We start from the raw sequence: 16,491 nt of genomic DNA, 5'->3' as shown, positions 1-16,491 counted from the left end.
GGGACCTCTGGGCACAGTTGTGCAAAGGGCCCCACCTTCTCTCTTACAAAGGAGCAAGACAAAGATAGTTACTTTAATTAAAATGTTTTTTTTGTGCTCTTATCAAACATTTCGAGTATCTTTGTAGTTACTTTTGTTTAGTTGTGTCTTTGTAGTTACTTTTGTTTAGTTGTGGTCATTTTGATTGCATTTTAGTGGTTCTAGTCCTGTAAAGAACAGCTCTGCATCCTCACCAAGTGATGCTGTGGTTTTCTTCCCTAAAGCATGACATCATGCAGAAAGTCTCAGTCTGTGTGTGTGGAGGGGGCTGAGGGGGCGTTCAAAACGGCAAATCACAGTCTGTTACTGCACGGCTGTTGTTGCAAAGGGCGTGGGCATTGTCTGTTATTATTTTCATGGATCAGCCGGGTTTAAAGGATGTATTCTCTGCATCGTATCTACGTATGAGCATCGACACCTGCAAGAAAACGATGAATTACGGATGAAGAAACTCCATCGGCTTTCATTCGCCCTGATGAACGTTTGAGTCGCGAACGCACCCCTTGCGATAGATAGCCTACTTCCGACAAAATGCCATAAGATAAATAGACCCTTATCTATTTTCCTCTACATTTCAACTAGGCTGTTGACTTCGCTTTTATGAGCTTCCTATGGCTTCTGGGTACATTTAGGAGAATATTGAGATATTTACAGCCGGTTGAAGTCAGAAATGGCAGTGAGCATAACAGAGCCGCTCTGTCAGCCGTGCGTTTATCATGAAGCTTTTAGAGGTAAGTCTCAGCATTACACACTCGTTTTATTCCAGGTTTCACCAGTAATATGTTGTCATATTACTTGTGTTGTCTTTGCATATTGAAAGAGTGCGGGCTCTTGTCTCTTTTCAACACACTGACCACTCCCCTTAAGTCTTTATCTCCAGCCTCCCTGGGACCTTTAAGATAGATTACACACTTTGATAGATGGAGGTGTGATGGCCCCTGGGAATTGGTGTTTATTGATAAAGGAGTAAAGAAAAAAGGAGATGTGAGAGAGACTTATTGTTTATCTGCTGTGTGGTCAGTGGAGCTACAGGTGAAAAGACCCCTGATGCCGGTCCATCTGAGTCCAGAGCAGGTGGGCCTGGAGATGCTGTGTCTCTGCGGGCAGCTGGACCTCCTCATCAGGGCTCAGATGCAGCAGGTACATCACTAGAGAATGAATGCACTGTCTCCACACTGCTTACAAATATAACATTTATTTCCTCTGCTTTCTCAATAGATGTATCAGTTTTTGACTAAGTGTCAAGTAAAAGTCAAGCATATGCATCAGCTGAACCGAAGAACATTTATAAGATGAATAATATTAACTTTGGTTCAAATTAAGCTGTGCTATACCTACAATGCATCTCCTATTCTATACATACTGTATATTTTGTGATTACAGCTTGTTTCTTTGTTGTTCCTTGTCTTTCCTTTGTATTGTACGTTATGTCCCCTCTGAAAACCAGATTGCTCATCTCAAGGGGTTTATCCTAAGCATAATACATAGCCATTAAACCTGTATCTATTTACGTATTTGTCATGCCCTTGTGAGTCTAACCCTTATTAAATCTCGGAAATTTACGACAGCATTCAAACACAGCGTTTGACTTGACATCATTGCCAGCTTTAGCATGATTATGTACCAACATGCGAAGATTTATAAACAATTTAAAGTCTATTGTGAAGTCTGCCCTACTGTTCATATGCATTTCAAAACAGCCTGCATAGTCAATCCTCCTTTTAGTGTGTGACATTATTTTTCATATGTCACAGTTCCAGGAGCAGTTAGGACAAGGCTGTAGTCCAGAGGAGTCAGACACTTTCCAGGCTCAAGGATCAGAAATTCTTGACCTGATGCTGCAGTGCCTTGAACATCTACCAAAGCCTATGCCACAGCTGGAGGTATCATCTAATTCACATTGTCCACATAAAATAGGACATTTTTGAAATGCCTTGAAATACCACGTTCACATACTTTCCTAATAACGTTAAAAGATTGCGCTTCAATGCAACTGTGACATGCTGTACCAGAAATCCATCGGTTCTTGTGTTTCCTCAGGACTACCTGGACATGGTGGGTCTGTCAGTGATGTTTCCTCGTGTTGAAGTGTTCCTCATTCAAGGCAGCCCGGTGGACATGCTGGAGAGGCCGCCAATGGACGGTAAGAGAAGGAAGAAGCATATTTCAATCTGATTATACATAGAATTTCATATTTTTCTCAGTGCTGTTGCAATTTTTTAAGTATAGGAACTAAACCACATATTTTGCCAATGTGTGCCTATGTTTCTTTTATAGAATACTTCTTCCACATCGCCAAACTGAACCAGCTACTGGTGCTGAGTCAACAACTGGAAGAAGATATCAGGCACCTTGGAAGTCATAAATACATTGCCCACCAGCTTTCGGTTATATATGTATGGAGAAAAAATCTATCATCTCCCCCAGCTTTTTTTCTGTTATGCATTCGACTAAAAGTGTTCTGCTATTTGATGTTGTTCTTTTGCAGCTAGTCCTCAGCTCTTTCAGAGGAATTCAGGCTTTCTCTGAAATAAAGAAAGACATTGAGGCGAACTTCAAACAGATGAAACAGTCTCTGGTGGTGGAGGAAGGCTCAAGGCACGAACCTCAGCTGGCTGCTCACTATATCAACTGGTGAGTTCAAAACCAAGATTCAAGATTGAAAGGCTTTATTGTCATTTGCAGCAACAGCTACAGTGCCGCTGTTGGCAATGAAAATCCACAATCCCAGGTTCCTTCAACAATGCAACATATAAAAAATACTTAAGCCATGAGTAAACTATACACATGTTAAACCGAAAGAGATCAAGCAGAAAGTAAAATGAAACACTGTACAATAGAAATACTGTTTACTGTTATAATAAATAACTATGTGAACTATAAACAGATGTATGTGACTCAGTCACTGTTTTATTCCAGAGCCATGATGTCTATAATACGCTGTTCAACTCTACACCTATTATTCCACATCTCCATGTATTATGACAGTATTTATTTGATTGTATTTTACATTTTGTTTAACCTTATTCTATTTTTGATGTATATTTTGTTGTCACGCCTGTAACCTACGTGCACCATTATGTCTATTGCACTATTTTATATATAGTTTCTTTTTCTTTAAATGTATTTTGGATGTTGTATTGTTGGAAGAGCCTACGACACAATATTTTAATTCCTAAAACGATGCTGTAGCTCTTTTGCACATGAAAAATTAAACCTTTGAACTTATCATATGTAAGTGATGACACTTCACGGAGCTCAGGAGTTCAACAGTCTCGTGGTCTGTTGGATAAAACTGTCCCAGAGGTTGGTTGTCTTGGTCCAAATGTTAAGTGGATGAAGATTAATGCAGCAATTTTATAATAACAACTATATTCTGATCTCTGTGTAGGATATTAGAACTTACTCAAAGTTTAACCTCGTTGGTGTTGACGCTACCGGAGGAGCTGACAGAAGACCTTCACCAGGCCGTTACCTTCATGTCCCAGTTCCTGTCCTGACTCCCCTGAACGACCCCTCTGTCCTCCTGACGTTGTACTGCTACAGATCTCTCCAGGAGCTTCAGAATGAACTGATGTTGTTATGACTATGAAAAGGTGCTACTCAATTCGATTCAATGATGTGGGATTGGATAGCCTACTTCATTTACAAATCATATAGGATTTTAAAAAATATTCCTCTTGAATGTGATCCATATTATGAGTCAGTTGTTTGAAAATGAATGTAAGCTTATTGAATCCCTTCTTGCACTATTGTTACAATTACTGTTATTTCTCTCCTTTTTTTTTTAACCTAAAGTGGAATAATAAAATGTGATGCAATAGGGGGAAGTGTTTGCATGCATTTCATTTGTTAGTTTTTCTGCTCTGCTTATTTTGTGTCGTTTCTGATGTTATTATTTTTAGTTAAATATTTTAAAAGATAACATAAAGATATCTATAATCTAGTTTTATGTTTGCCAAAAAATAGTAAAAATAAATGTCATTTTTGGGAGTACTTTTCACCTATTTTAAGTAAATGGCGCCTCCTGTTGTTCAATCCTTGCAAAAATATAAAATCAGGGAATACCAGACAGTTCACTTGTGAATGAACAATAAGAACAAGTATAAAATACAACATACGGCACAGACCGGGCTACAGTAACATATGTTTACACCCAAATGACAGCAGAAAGGAAACAAAACGGGGCTTTTCTTTTTTAATTTGTATAATGATTTCAGTCTAGAGATTACCTCATGTCTGATGCGTGCCACAGATGTTTACAATGCTGAGGCATGTTGAAAACCAAGCCTCTAGGGGAGGGACTAAAGTCTGACTGACACGTCTGAACAACCAATCATATACGTTCGATTTCAATTTCCAGCCAATGAGAATACTGCTAGGCTGTTCGACAGCTTGACTGTGAGAGCTGGGTGGAAATGAGGAGGATTTTCGTGGTAGAAAATGTTTGAATTGTTTCAATATGACAACTTTTGCATTTGAAATACCAGCAAGGAAGGATGAATCAATATGGAGAGGGGTAAGTTTGAAAAGCTTAGGATATGTGACCGACCTGTCTGTGTGTTTTCCCTGTTAGTCAGCTTTGTTACAATACACACAACAAGGCGACTTCAGTAAATCATAACTTATGTTTTAGTTTTCAAATAAAATATGTGCTAGGTAGCAGGTTCACAGGATTACAGAACGTATCTTAAAGTTGTCTTTGAAGACCCCATGGGGTTCAAAGCAGCTTCTCTGCCGTAGTGTCCTTAGGCAACTCTTTTAAATCCCCTGTGAGCTCCTCCCTTTGGAGGGGGGCATACGACATATATTTTCGTCATGCACACATGATTGACACCCGGAAACCCCTTTTTAAGGGTAATAATTGGCCAGATATTTAGTATTTATGGCATCTTTCTGTCCGTATACAGGTAAAGGGTTAATAGGTTAATACGTTTCCATGATTTGGGTTGAGCAAACTGTCTGGAATATCCTCTTTTTGTACCCTAATTGATCACCATGCTGTATTTCAAGATGGAGATCCACACACCTGAACTCTGTGTAAAGATCTGAGGGGGAGATGATACCAGAGCAAACAGCTGCAGCTGCAACCAGGGCCTCAAAGCAGAAGTAAGAGTGTCTGTGTGTGTGTGTCCTATAAAGTGGGGGAATACCTTCTCTTCTTCTTTCAATTATACTTCAAGAATTAAAAGTAAAACCAAACACTGTTTTCAGACTGTTAAAATATGGAACTCTCAAGGTCCATAAGGTGATGACTTTTATATAAAAACAATAATAAAGTGATTATCTTGTTACAGTATGTGGGGCGTTTAATCTCTAAAAGCTCATTATATTTACATACATAACATCACTTTAAATAAGAATTTAATTCCCTATTCAAGGTATTGTATAATTATGTTTTGACTTCCCAGGAAGAACTCTCGTGATGAGGCAAGCTCTTCTGCAGCTGTCAATCATTCAGAGGATGAGTCAGGGAATGAGAACAGACAAAAGAGTGCGGTAGGGGTTTTTCCATTCATCGTTTAGCAAACAGGGTCTGAGGGTCTGAACCTGGATCATGACTCTTCACAGAGGAGTTGGTCATTCAGATATCTGTGTTTGGCTTGTTTATAAAAACTCACATGATTACTGTCTTACCAGTGCTTTTTTCTTTCCTTGCAGAGACGGAGAAAAAGAGCACACGCAGGCTCAGAGAATGTCAAGCGCAAACGTGCTAAAGCCAGTGGCAGCAGCAGAGCAGGATGCAGCCACAGCGAGAATGTGGAGGCCGTCACCCTGTTCGAGGTGCTCACCATGGGAAGGAGTGCCATGCAGGTGAGACCAGCTTACTCTCGCATGAAAGATTAGCTCGGCCTATAGAGTGTCATATTTTATGCTATTTGAAGGCTAAACTTTTCTATTTATCTCAGATGTAATGCAAGAAACATGCACAAAAGTCTGGGCTGGACTGCTATTTCTTTTCTTTTAAAGAATGTATAAATTAATAACTTTATAGTGCTCTTTTTTACCAAAGAAACTTCTTGTCTCAGCCTGGAAACTCTTTAACTCGTGGTAAAATACGAATAATTTTTTTGGTTCACCTTTGATTCATAATAAAGAGTTATTACCCTGTTGGTCTCAGCAGTTCCTTCTTTACAAAAACAACTTAAAATAATGAACTCACACTAAATATTAAAAGACCTAAATACACTACTAATAAAAATAAAAACACAAATTGACTCTTGTGTTGTCTGAGCAGACGGTGATTGATGATTGGATCGAGGCTTACTTGAAGGACAGGGACACTTCTCTCCTCGATCTCATCAGCTTTTTCATCCACTGCTCGGGGTGCAAAGGCAAGCAGACACACAAACACACACAAACAAACACATGTATAGAACACGCTAAATCATGTGCATGCTACCCCCATCTCTCTCCAGGTGTGGTCACAGCTGAGATGTGTCAGAGCAGAGAGGACCGTCATCTCAGGAGTAAGATGGTGGAGGAGCTGGACGAGGTAAAAGGTCTTAAAATATGTGTTTCTTCCTGTGCCTTAATCAGTTTCAACCCCTTGATCTGGAACAGACTGCCTGTGTGTTGGTTCAGGTGTCTGGTCTGCAGTATAAGAAGTTTCTGGCCTTTCCGTGGATCCTCACAGTCACATGGCCCCTGGACACAGTCAGTAGCACTTCTTGTGTTATGGATTTGTCCTGACATTTACTGCTCTGACCTTTCTGTATCAGAGTGTCTCATTAGTTATGAAATCACGTTATTACCCCACTGTTTCTTCAATCAGTTTTATAACAGTGATCAACATGTCACTTGTTTCTAAATTTAATACAAGCTAGGCAGGTATTATTTGTGGTGATCCATTTTTCAAGTCTGATCTAAATAGTTTTCTCTCCTCTACTTAATACTGCTGTATTTTAGTCTCTTTTGTACTAATTTGTATCCTATCTGTTTATTTATTATGAACACCTTTGCGCTGAAAGAACACTATTTATCTCCCCTGCTCAGTATTCGTTCAGTATCTTCTCTATCCAGATGAAGTAAGTGATTTATGTCCTTTTAGAGTCTTGTCTCCCACTCTTCTTTTCCTCCCCTCTCTTTAGGATAGTGTGGACTATCCTCTGATACAGTCCGGACCCGAAGGCCGCTGGTTCTTCTCCGAGTTCTGCGACTTTTTGTCTGTGCTGGTGTCTCAGTGTCAGCACAGCGTCATATTTGACAGCTACCTGATGAACACCCTCATCTCACTGCTCACAGAGCTGTCTGACTCTTTAGTACGGGCTTTCAGACACACCTGCACACTAGCAGGTAGAGAATCAAGAAAACACGCACACAAACAGATTAACAAACTTATTAAATAAACTAATCTGTGCTTTCTTGGTTTTGATATCCCTGATAAGCGGTGAAGCTGCTGAGCGCCCTGGTGGCCGTGGCTCTGAGCCTGAGCGTCGGCATTGAAAACAGTCAGAAACTGTACCAGGTGCAGAGGACGAAGACAAGGCAGAGAAGCAACGTGCAACAGGAGAGAATGCAGAAGAAAATCTCAGAGGTAAGACACTTGTTATCTGTCTGAGGATGTTATCTTTGCTCTATAAGTAATGTCTGACTCACTGTGTGCCTGTGCTCCTGCTCCTCAAGCTGCAGGGTAAGAGGGCAGAGATAGAGAGCATGATGGACATCATCTTTAAAGGAGTTTTTCTAAAAAGATATCGGTAAGGGTTTATCTGACATGGCTGGTTTCAGCATGGCTTTCACGGTGCATTATTTTACTGAGCATTGAGCTTATTGTGTGTGTGTGTGTGTGTGTGTGTGTGTGTGTGTGTGTGTGTGTAGTGACGTGCTTCCAGAAATCCGCTCTATCTGTATGGAGGAGTTGGGTTTGTGGATGAAGCTCTACAGTTCTGCTTTTCTCAACGATAGCTACCTCAAATACATGGGCTGGATGATGCACGACAAGGTAAACAACAGGAAACATATGATGTGACCAGAAGATAACACCGCAATGTTTTTGGTAATAATAGATATTTGACCGTTTGTTGTCTTTTGCTATGAAACTAGTAAACGCAGCAGGTTGTCACAGCGTGTTTTAACTTATAATAACAATTAAAAAAAACACAAACCGTCTCTGCACTGACTTTTTCATCATGTTTCAGATTCCAGATGTGCGTCTCAAGTGTGTGTTAGGTCTGAAGGGTTTATATGTAGATCCTCAGCTCCTCCCTAAACTGGACCTGTTCACCAGCCGCTTCAAGGTAAACAATTATGCTTAAGTTGCGTTAAGGGATTGTGATAACCAAGGGCAGGAAATCATGATATCAAGCTGACAAGTTCACACAAACTTTTGAATTAATATTTGTTGTGTATGTGTGTACGCTCATGCAGCATTTTCATTGTTTGTGGTCCAGGACCGGTTGATCTCCATGACTCTGGATAAGGACAATGAAGTGGCAGTGCAGACCATGAAACTGCTGCTTCTCATCTCCAGGTGAGTTTGTTGTTCTCGTAATTATATGATCATCTTTAAAGTTTTCCTCCTCTTTTAATTTGCATCAAACTACTCCTGTCTCCTCAGAACATCTGATGATGCTCTCAGTCCAGATGAGTACCAGCTGCTGCTCAAGTTTGTTTACTGCTCACAGCGCCCTCTGGCGGCCGCTGCGGGGGAGCTGCTCTTCTCACGGTACGTTCACTTCCATCTCTACAAAATAACTAAAACAACTATTAAATGTGTGTCTGGGTGTTGTGGGTCTCCTTCAGGCTTCTCAAAACTGTAACCCCAACATCTGATTTTGAAATAAATGAAGAGGAAGTACATAAACAACAAACATCTACCAGACTGAAGGCTCTGCTGCAGTTCTACAAGGAGTCTGAGGTGAAAATATTCTGCCTTCTTCAATTTAAGGCTGTTGTTTTTGTCTAAGGAAATTGGAAGGAGTAACATGTCCCTCTCCCTTTAGCTGCACACGCATGTGATGTACCTGGTGGACAGTCTGTGGGACGTTGGTGCGGCCCTGCTGAAGGACTGGCCCACTCTCACATCCATACTGCTGCAGGACCCCTCATCACAGGGTCCAGGTAAGAGGGATGTCTGTAGTTGGCAGAATTATCATTTAAAAATGTTACATAGTGTCACATGCATGAGGTGTATAGCAGTCATCACTGTGTGTGTGTGTGTGTGTGTGTGTGTGTGTGGGGGGGGGGGGGGGGCAGGCCCTACTTGTGCAGAACAAGCTGTGCTCGTTGAGATCTTGGTAGCGTCGGTGCGTCAGGCTGCAGAGGGACCATCACTGGCAGGAAGGAGTGGAGCTAAGAAGGTCAGTGGGAGATCTTTTCCCTTTTTTAGGAGCAGGGAAGTATTACAATTTGACACAGAAAATTGTACCGTAAAAACAGTACTCTAGTAAATGTAATTTAAAAAAGTTAAGGGTACAATTGAAAGCTGTAGCATCTCTAATGGCTTAAGACACTGAAACATGCACCAGAAGGAAGGACATTCTAATAAACAGGTCTGTGTGTTTTCATTTTTCAGGTAATGAATGCCAAGGAAAAGAAAATCCAGCATGATGACTGCTCCAAGCTCACTGATCACTTCCTCGTGGTGCTTCCCAAGTTACTATCCAAGGTAGGATTCTTCACATTGTTGTTAGTCAACCTTTAGAGCTCTGTGCTGAATAATGATACGCTGTGGATTACATTATGGTCTGTTATTTAATGATGTCGTTTGTGAAGTTTTCACAGAGTGGTGACAGTGTTGCCTCCCTGATGAAGATTCCTCAGTTCTTCCTCCCTGATTGTCCTGACGCTGACAACACACAGGTCTGCATTCCAGACTTTCAACACACACACATCACAAAGAACGGTGACGACAAATGAATGGGATGACAGAGTTTCAATACTTTTTGAAACTGTGTCATCCTGAAGTTAATATTCTAATTTAGTTTCTACCCCGCTGTTATCAATATGAGTAGTGAAATCAAGTTCATTTTTGTATAGATATGTTAGGCTGCCTATTGTTATTAGCTACACAAGTTTTCCTCCTCCTCCTCCTCAGGCTGTTTCCGCTCTGACAGCAGAGATTGGAGCTGTTTTGGATCTCCACGCTGGGCCAGATGTTCTGGAGGCGGCTGCCCGCACGTACCTCAGTCTGTGTGGGGGGGAGACGGCCTCCAGCTCCGTGGCCCGGGACGCCAGAGACTCTCTGGTGCAGCGCTGGGTGGATCAGCTGACCGCACTGCTGGCGGACTCACTGAAGGTGAGGGGCACTGTCACACTGTAGGAACAAAGAGATGGTGATGAATGGATTGACACATGGGGTGTAAATGTCTGTCAAAATCCTATTAACAGTCCAGATCGTTTGAAGAACAGTACGTTTCAGGTACCCCTTATACGGTCTGATGAAAGATTGGTGTTGTGCGGTCACCAGATAAAAAATACATCACAATCTTTCTCTATTTTTTGCTTTTTGGCAGAGATCATTGCATATTTTTACCTCTTCAAACCATAATGAAGTAGACATTACTTGATTTTTTATTCTAAGAGGTGCCAAGCACTTCATATTCTTAGAATTCAAGGCCTTACTTGACATGATGACTTATTATTTCTATTTCTCTGTTGCAGGGTGACAGTTTCTCTGCTGATGAGGAGAAAACTGGAGACATTTTAGCCACACTGAAGAAACTTAGAGCTTTCCACAAGTAAGGTTTGAGAGCTGCTCGAGCTCAGTGTGTTGGTAGTGTATTTGTTGGCTGTTCATCATGTGATTCTGTGTGTTTTGTTAGCTGTCACAACCTCCTCAGGTGGAACCTGTTTGAGCTGCTGTCTCCTCTGCTGTCAGTGGAGAGCAGCGAGGGAGGAGCACCGCCCGAGGTACCAACTCTGCTTCTCTAAAATCAAGTTTGTACAAGTGTTATGGATTTGTTTATCCACAGTCTTTCATGTGTCTCTTTCTCTCTTCTTTATTTTGTCTGAAGGTGCTGCTGGAGGAACTGCAGTGTCTCTCTTACTGCATGATCTGGTCCCTCAACACCAGTACTGACACTTTAACCTCCAGAGTGAGTCTGTTGTATTTGAGCTGATGGTTTAACAAGGGCAATATCACGGGATTTAGAAATAGGACAATAGGAAATGTGGATGCAGAAATGGTTGACCGACTCCTTCAACATTTTTTTAATGTGAATTCTTTCACATTTTCTTTTTGTGCTTATAGTAAAATCATTTTTTGAGGGTTCAGATCATCTCAGGGTTCAGACTGTTGTTCTGAGGAAAAAAAGATCATCTCAGGCCCTAATTGCTGAAATTCTACACACAATCAACAGATTAATGAATAAAATATTCAGAAGATTGTAAAACAAAATTAAACAGAGAATTGATGAAAAGATATCATGTATGTTTAGCAACAGAAAGAGCTTTAAGTAAGACTGTAGAGAAGTTTTATTTAACTAAATGCACATGTATTCACTTATCAATATGCCTTGTTTTAAGCCCTGTGTAAAACATAAATGAGAAACTATGCGTAAATATGGTCTTGTGACATCATCAATTATCTGTGGGAAAGATAATGTGACGTGTGTGCCTCAGGAGAAAGCCGTGACCCAGAGGCTGCAGCTGCGTCTCTTCTGTGAGCGAGGTCACCGCTGTCTCTCCCACTCTGACCCCAGGGTGCAGCAGCAGGTAAACGGATGTTTCATCAATCATGGCACCTTTCTTGCTTTTCTTGTCGCCTTTCTAACGTCCTCTCTATGTTTCCACATCAGGCCTTCCTGGGTGTCTGTGACGTTCTGACGGCTCACTCCTACCAGCTGCAGGTGTGGGATCCCAGCTGCTTCGGGCCTCTGCTCTACACACCCAGTCCCAAACTGCAGAGGGCGCTGTCCACCTTTGTGTGCACGCATATCTTCACTGGACCAGACTGTGACAGCCAGAGCGGGGGTGAGACATCAGCCTAGTTCCATTAATCGTTCACTTAACCTGTGTGCAAATATTTCATGCTCTTTATTACTGAAACTAGATATTGCATCGTCACTGTGCAGGATGATTAAGTGCAGAGGCTGTTTCTCAAATGAATCAGCTTAACCTTTTAAGCATGGAACAGTTATTAAAATAAAACTATGCAAAAAGTTAAGAGGCTTAGTCATCGGAAAAGTTACACACAACACTTTTTGTTAGGGGCCACAAAAGGTTTGGAAACAACTGGTATAATTTACAACAATATATCACATTTTAAAATAGTAAATCTGATGGAGTGAAGAAAAACATACCATATTTCCCTCCTGATGGCCAGAACAAGCTTTATAGAAGCGCTGTTATGCAGTCAGGAGGCAAATGTCACAAATCGTGCAGGGCCCCACATCCGAACAGCTGCCTTCTTATATGTGTGTGTGATGATCATGTGCCCAGGCAGTGTGCGGGACACCCAGGAGAAAGGCAGTGCAGTGTTTACTCAGTAGATGGCACTCTCACTCTGTCAGATCAGCATCTTTTCTCCGGGCCTCCTTTCCTCTGAAGCTGTGTTTCAGTGAAGCTGCTCACTGGGCACAAACATGCAGATATGAAATGCACGGCCACACACGAGGTCTCCTAACTCGCTGTAGCACTGCTTGCTGACTTTAAACCGGGTCTGATTTTACCACCTGACCTCGCAACTGACCCTCAATTACAAAGCCAGCCCTGTTAATATCCTCACACTGAAACTGGCTCTACTAATTTGTGGTAAAGCATGTTATACTTTGTTTTCAAAGCCAGCAGCATGATGACAGCAGCGTGTTCCCGTCTGATCTGAAATGAGTAAAACAGGATTGACATGTGGAAATGCGTAATGTTTGCTTTGTAAAGTCCTGCAGGCAAAACCTATAAATCCACTGATGGCTGACTGTAACTAAAACATTTTTATTATCTTTACAATAGCTTTACTTTCCGAGACATATTGCATCCAAATATGGGATAGTCCAGAGAAGTCAATAGCGGTCCTGGTGGGAATGTCTTAAATGTTCAAACAAATACAATACAGGATTATTGTTTTTTGAACATGTAATAAAAAGCTATTGTTTTATTGGATTTGCCTGGTAAGGGTTTTGTTATATAGGCAGTGTTTTCTATTAGCTGCTGGATCAGAGATCACTCGGAGGGCAAGGGCCCTGAGTTAAATCATAAAATCAGGGCAATCTCTTTCCGTGAGAAAATTCCATTAACTCTGGCTCACCTCTGAGCCTCTTTTATTAGGCTTGTGAAAGATTGAAGCCACATGGTGTCACAGCCATAACTTTAGTCTTATGTTATCTTTGATTTCCACCTGCTAAAGCCATTGTCCTCATACTTACTAAAGCACTCTGCTTTGTTCTTTAGTTTCTGTTATATGATTTGTCATGATTAATCACTCTCTTCCCTTCTCTCACTCTCTTCTCTCACTCTCGACCACTTCACATCCGACCGCACGCTTCATCTCCATCTGGCTTCCTCAGCCAGGGAAAGCTCTGAAGAGGAGAAGCTGGAGGACCTACACAAACGGAGAAATATGCTGGCGGCCTTCTGCAAACTCATAGTGCATGGAGTCCTGGAGATGAGCATGGCGGCTGAGGTCTTCATGTACTACATGAAGGTACAGCTTCACTCCTAAAAAGAAAAGATGGACATTTTCTAAAATCGGTTAATCAGCTCTCCTGCCAAAAGTTAGAGGAGATCGATACGCCTCTCATGACTGTAATAACAGGAAGCTATGCCCAACAGCTGGTTAGCTTAGCATAATGACTGGAAAGAGCTAGTCTGGCTCACTCCAAAGGTGATAAAATCAGCCTACCCACATCTGCTCATGTGTGACCATTTTTAGATTGGGGGTGACTCCAGAAAGTCCCCGCCCCTGACGAGGAAACCAACCGTCATAAAACAGCAACTGTAGTTCTGAAAGGATTGCACAAACAACAAAGTCAATTTTAATTACGGAGATTCAGAAGTGAAGGTAGAGTTATTACCTTCAAACAGAGCCCGGTTAACTGTTTACCAATGTTTGGCTAAGCAGCTTTTGGCTGTAGCTTTACATTTACAGGCAGACATCATCGGGTTTTGATTTAATTGAACTCTAATTAAGCAGAATAAGCAAAAAATAAGAATAATCAAAGCGTTCCTTTTAATACATGTGCTATATAGCTAACTTCCCCCTGTTTGTCCCCAGCACTACAACGAGTTTGGAGACATCATCAAGGAGGCGCTGTGCCGGACCCGACAGATCGATAAGATAGAGAGCGCTCGTACTCTGGTGCTCTGCCTGCAGCAGGTATAGAAAATAAAAACTGCTCATGTCCTGTAACTCTGCAAATAGATTTTCTGAAGTAATTTGTTTTAAGTCTGATCTGTTTTTTTTTTGTGACATTTCTTATGCTTTTATTCTGAATCTCAATGGGAATATTCCTAAAATCTCAAATAAAAGAAATGGCATTGACAGGATTCTAATGTGTGTTTGTCCTTTTTTCCTCAGCTGTTTGCTCGTCTGAAGTGTGAGCAGGAGAGTGGCGGTCGGGCTCACCCAGGAGTCCAGACCTTCACCAGCATCAAAGAGCTCGCCCGGCGCTTCGCCCTCACCTTCGGGGACCAGGTCAAGTTTCGTGAGTGTGTCGTCATGATCCACAGGTCAGCGCGGGCTCTTGTCGCAATACTTAGAACATTGTGTCTGCTTTTACTTGTGCCTAAAGTGTGAGTTTTGTACCTCAATACGTGCAGGAACGGCATAGAGTTTGTGTTCAACGAGTTTAGTCAGACTCCAGAAACATCAACGCCGCCGTACCTCTCCTACCTGCCCATCCTCAGTGAGTTCTCCAGCAAACTGCTCAAACTGGACAAGAAAACAGTGTAAGTGCTGCGTGAAACACACATGGTTACAAACATGTCTTTAAAACATGGCTCTTGGAAAGCTTTGCTCCTGTCTGTGCAGGTTCTCCTACCTGCAGAGGCACACCGCAGAGCACGTTATTGACCTCAGGGAGGAGTGTTGGCAGCCTCTCCTCTACTATCGGGCTTCCCTGCTGGCTGCAGCTGAAGGGGAGGATGCCGTGTCGCACATTAGCTCTGAGAGGAAGCCGTACCTTCCCAGTCGCTCCAAACTAAAACTAGAAGGTGCTGGAAGTAATGTCAATCAACTCATATCAAGCACACAAGTGTTGTGTCCTTAATGCCACCAGCTGCCTCATGTGTGTCTATTCTTTATTCCTTAAGGATGCAAGTCCCCCTGCCTGTTCAGCCCTTCTGATTCTAAAGCTGCTAAAGCTCGAAAGTCCAGCTTTAGTCCAAGGTGAAATTATTATTTCTAAACCAGTTACACAGTAGATCTCCTCCGCCCTGCTCATACTAAAACCTGTCGCCTCCTGTATCTCCTCAGCCGTCAAGAAAAGACAGCAGACATGGATCCCTTCTCTGTCCCCGTGGAGCCTCCTGCTAAAAGATCCAACATGGAGGGATCTGTCCTCAGCCCCGGCAACGAGGCAGACGACGACACTGTGGAGGTTGAACTGTAGCAATTAGGTTGTTGGAGGAGAGTCGTTGCCTCTGTCTGGAGGATGAGACCTCACCACTTTTGGGAGAGACATTTCAGTTTTGATGTGAGGAAATACCAATAACCCATTCCCCCTCTACAATCCTGTTAATACAGGTTTGTTTAAAATGCAGTACGATATGTTTCATATTAGGACACGTCTGCTATATCCAGATTGTTTTTTTGTATATACAAATCCCATGAAAACACTTCAGCCAAAAGGAATTTATTACTTGTTCAGAAAAAAGCTTATATATCCTATTCTTGTGCCATGAATCCAAATGTTTTCACAGGATTGATAACGCACAAATAACATTTACATTGTCACGTTGCACTAAATCACGTTTCTACATTGTAAAAACATGGGAATTGTATCGTCACACGTACCGTATTTGAAACATCGACTGCAGCAACAAATATGTATTCATCCACAGCAGAAAATAGTCCCTAACAAATGCACTTTTACTGCTGCTTTAGTTTCAATACCGAGCCTAGTTAAGAAAGGCATGTTTTATTGTTTTCTCAAATAATGGGCTTGGGGCAGCACATACATGTAGTCAGAAGGACTTCAGTATTTCCACGGTTTGTTAAATGTGTAGAATGACACCATCCTCAGTGTTTTTTTTATTCACCGACCACTTTCATTTGAGGACCAAGTGAATGACAACAGAGTTTTTCCTAAATACACTTCCATAATTTACCTGAATGTTAAAAGTAACAGTTGGATCAAACTGAGATCCAAAACATGAATAATTATATAGAATTAGCTTTATTTCCTGCCTGACACTTTATTATTGCTCCTTGGGCTAAGGTTTGCCAAAAATTCCCTATGTATTGCTGTTAGTAATTTAAATAAAAAAGTCAAATATAGTACATTTCTCCAGATATTCAAAAGTTCATTTGTATTACTGCCTTTAGACCGTGTTCCACTTCGTACCCATGAAGTC

General features: G+C 41.6%; 2 protein-coding genes across 4 annotated transcripts; both read left to right on the top strand.

The window, feature by feature from the left end:
• Positions 1-269: 269 nt before the first annotated feature.
• Positions 270-3,903, top strand: si:ch211-218d20.15 (uncharacterized). Its single transcript, XM_063888267.1, has 7 exons — positions 270-770; positions 1,061-1,179; positions 1,794-1,922; positions 2,080-2,182; positions 2,317-2,435; positions 2,528-2,673; positions 3,431-3,903. The coding sequence occupies exons 1-7, from the start codon at positions 710-712 to the stop codon at positions 3,537-3,539; spliced, it is 786 nt and encodes a 261-aa protein (XP_063744337.1). The 5' UTR covers positions 270-709; the 3' UTR covers positions 3,540-3,903.
• Positions 3,904-4,428: 525 nt separating this feature from the next.
• Positions 4,429-16,414, top strand: si:ch211-269e2.1 (cohesin subunit SA-2). Of its 3 annotated transcripts, none has more exons than XM_063887375.1 (32): positions 4,429-4,558; positions 5,053-5,148; positions 5,451-5,538; positions 5,701-5,853; positions 6,278-6,374; positions 6,459-6,535; positions 6,625-6,696; positions 7,131-7,335; positions 7,428-7,576; positions 7,666-7,739; positions 7,861-7,984; positions 8,181-8,279; positions 8,433-8,512; positions 8,600-8,707; positions 8,785-8,899; positions 8,985-9,102; positions 9,238-9,341; positions 9,557-9,649; positions 9,757-9,843; positions 10,079-10,279; positions 10,645-10,721; positions 10,806-10,893; positions 10,998-11,078; positions 11,605-11,697; positions 11,781-11,955; positions 13,485-13,621; positions 14,192-14,293; positions 14,495-14,646; positions 14,737-14,865; positions 14,948-15,129; positions 15,229-15,304; positions 15,392-16,414. In XM_063887375.1, the coding sequence occupies exons 2-32, from the start codon at positions 5,099-5,101 to the stop codon at positions 15,525-15,527; spliced, it is 3,522 nt and encodes a 1,173-aa protein (XP_063743445.1). In that variant the 5' UTR covers positions 4,429-4,558; positions 5,053-5,098; the 3' UTR covers positions 15,528-16,414. The 3 variants fall into 3 exon arrangements, with proteins under 3 accessions (XP_063743445.1, XP_063743447.1, XP_063743446.1); XM_063887376.1 differs by lacking the exon at positions 4,429-4,558 and adding an exon at positions 4,864-4,949; XM_063887377.1 differs by lacking the exon at positions 6,625-6,696.
• Positions 16,415-16,491: the final 77 nt, after the last annotated feature.

The sequence above is a fragment of the Eleginops maclovinus genome, chromosome 7, assembly GCF_036324505.1.
Source record: "Eleginops maclovinus isolate JMC-PN-2008 ecotype Puerto Natales chromosome 7, JC_Emac_rtc_rv5, whole genome shotgun sequence".
In the NCBI taxonomy this organism is placed as follows: domain Eukaryota; kingdom Metazoa; phylum Chordata; class Actinopteri; order Perciformes; family Eleginopidae; genus Eleginops; species Eleginops maclovinus.
The sequence above is the reverse complement of the archived record's forward strand: the minus strand, read 5'-3'. Positions and strand labels throughout refer to the sequence as shown.

Excerpts from the sequence above, each read along its gene's own strand:
- si:ch211-218d20.15 (XM_063888267.1), top strand. The coding sequence starts at position 710 with ATGGCAGTGAGCATAACAGAGCCGCTCTGTCAGCCGTGCGTTTATCAT. Across the intron at positions 1,180-1,793 it reads TCAGGGCTCAGATGCAGCAG|TTCCAGGAGCAGTTAGGACA; the intron begins GTACATCACTAG and ends CATATGTCACAG. Across the intron at positions 2,183-2,316 it reads GGAGAGGCCGCCAATGGACG|AATACTTCTTCCACATCGCC; the intron begins GTAAGAGAAGGA and ends TTTCTTTTATAG.
- si:ch211-269e2.1 (XM_063887375.1), top strand. The coding sequence starts at position 5,099 with ATGATACCAGAGCAAACAGCTGCAGCTGCAACCAGGGCCTCAAAGCAG. Across the intron at positions 5,539-5,700 it reads AGAACAGACAAAAGAGTGCG|AGACGGAGAAAAAGAGCACA; the intron begins GTAGGGGTTTTT and ends CTTTCCTTGCAG. Across the intron at positions 9,103-9,237 it reads CCCCTCATCACAGGGTCCAG|GCCCTACTTGTGCAGAACAA; the intron begins GTAAGAGGGATG and ends GGGGGGGGGCAG.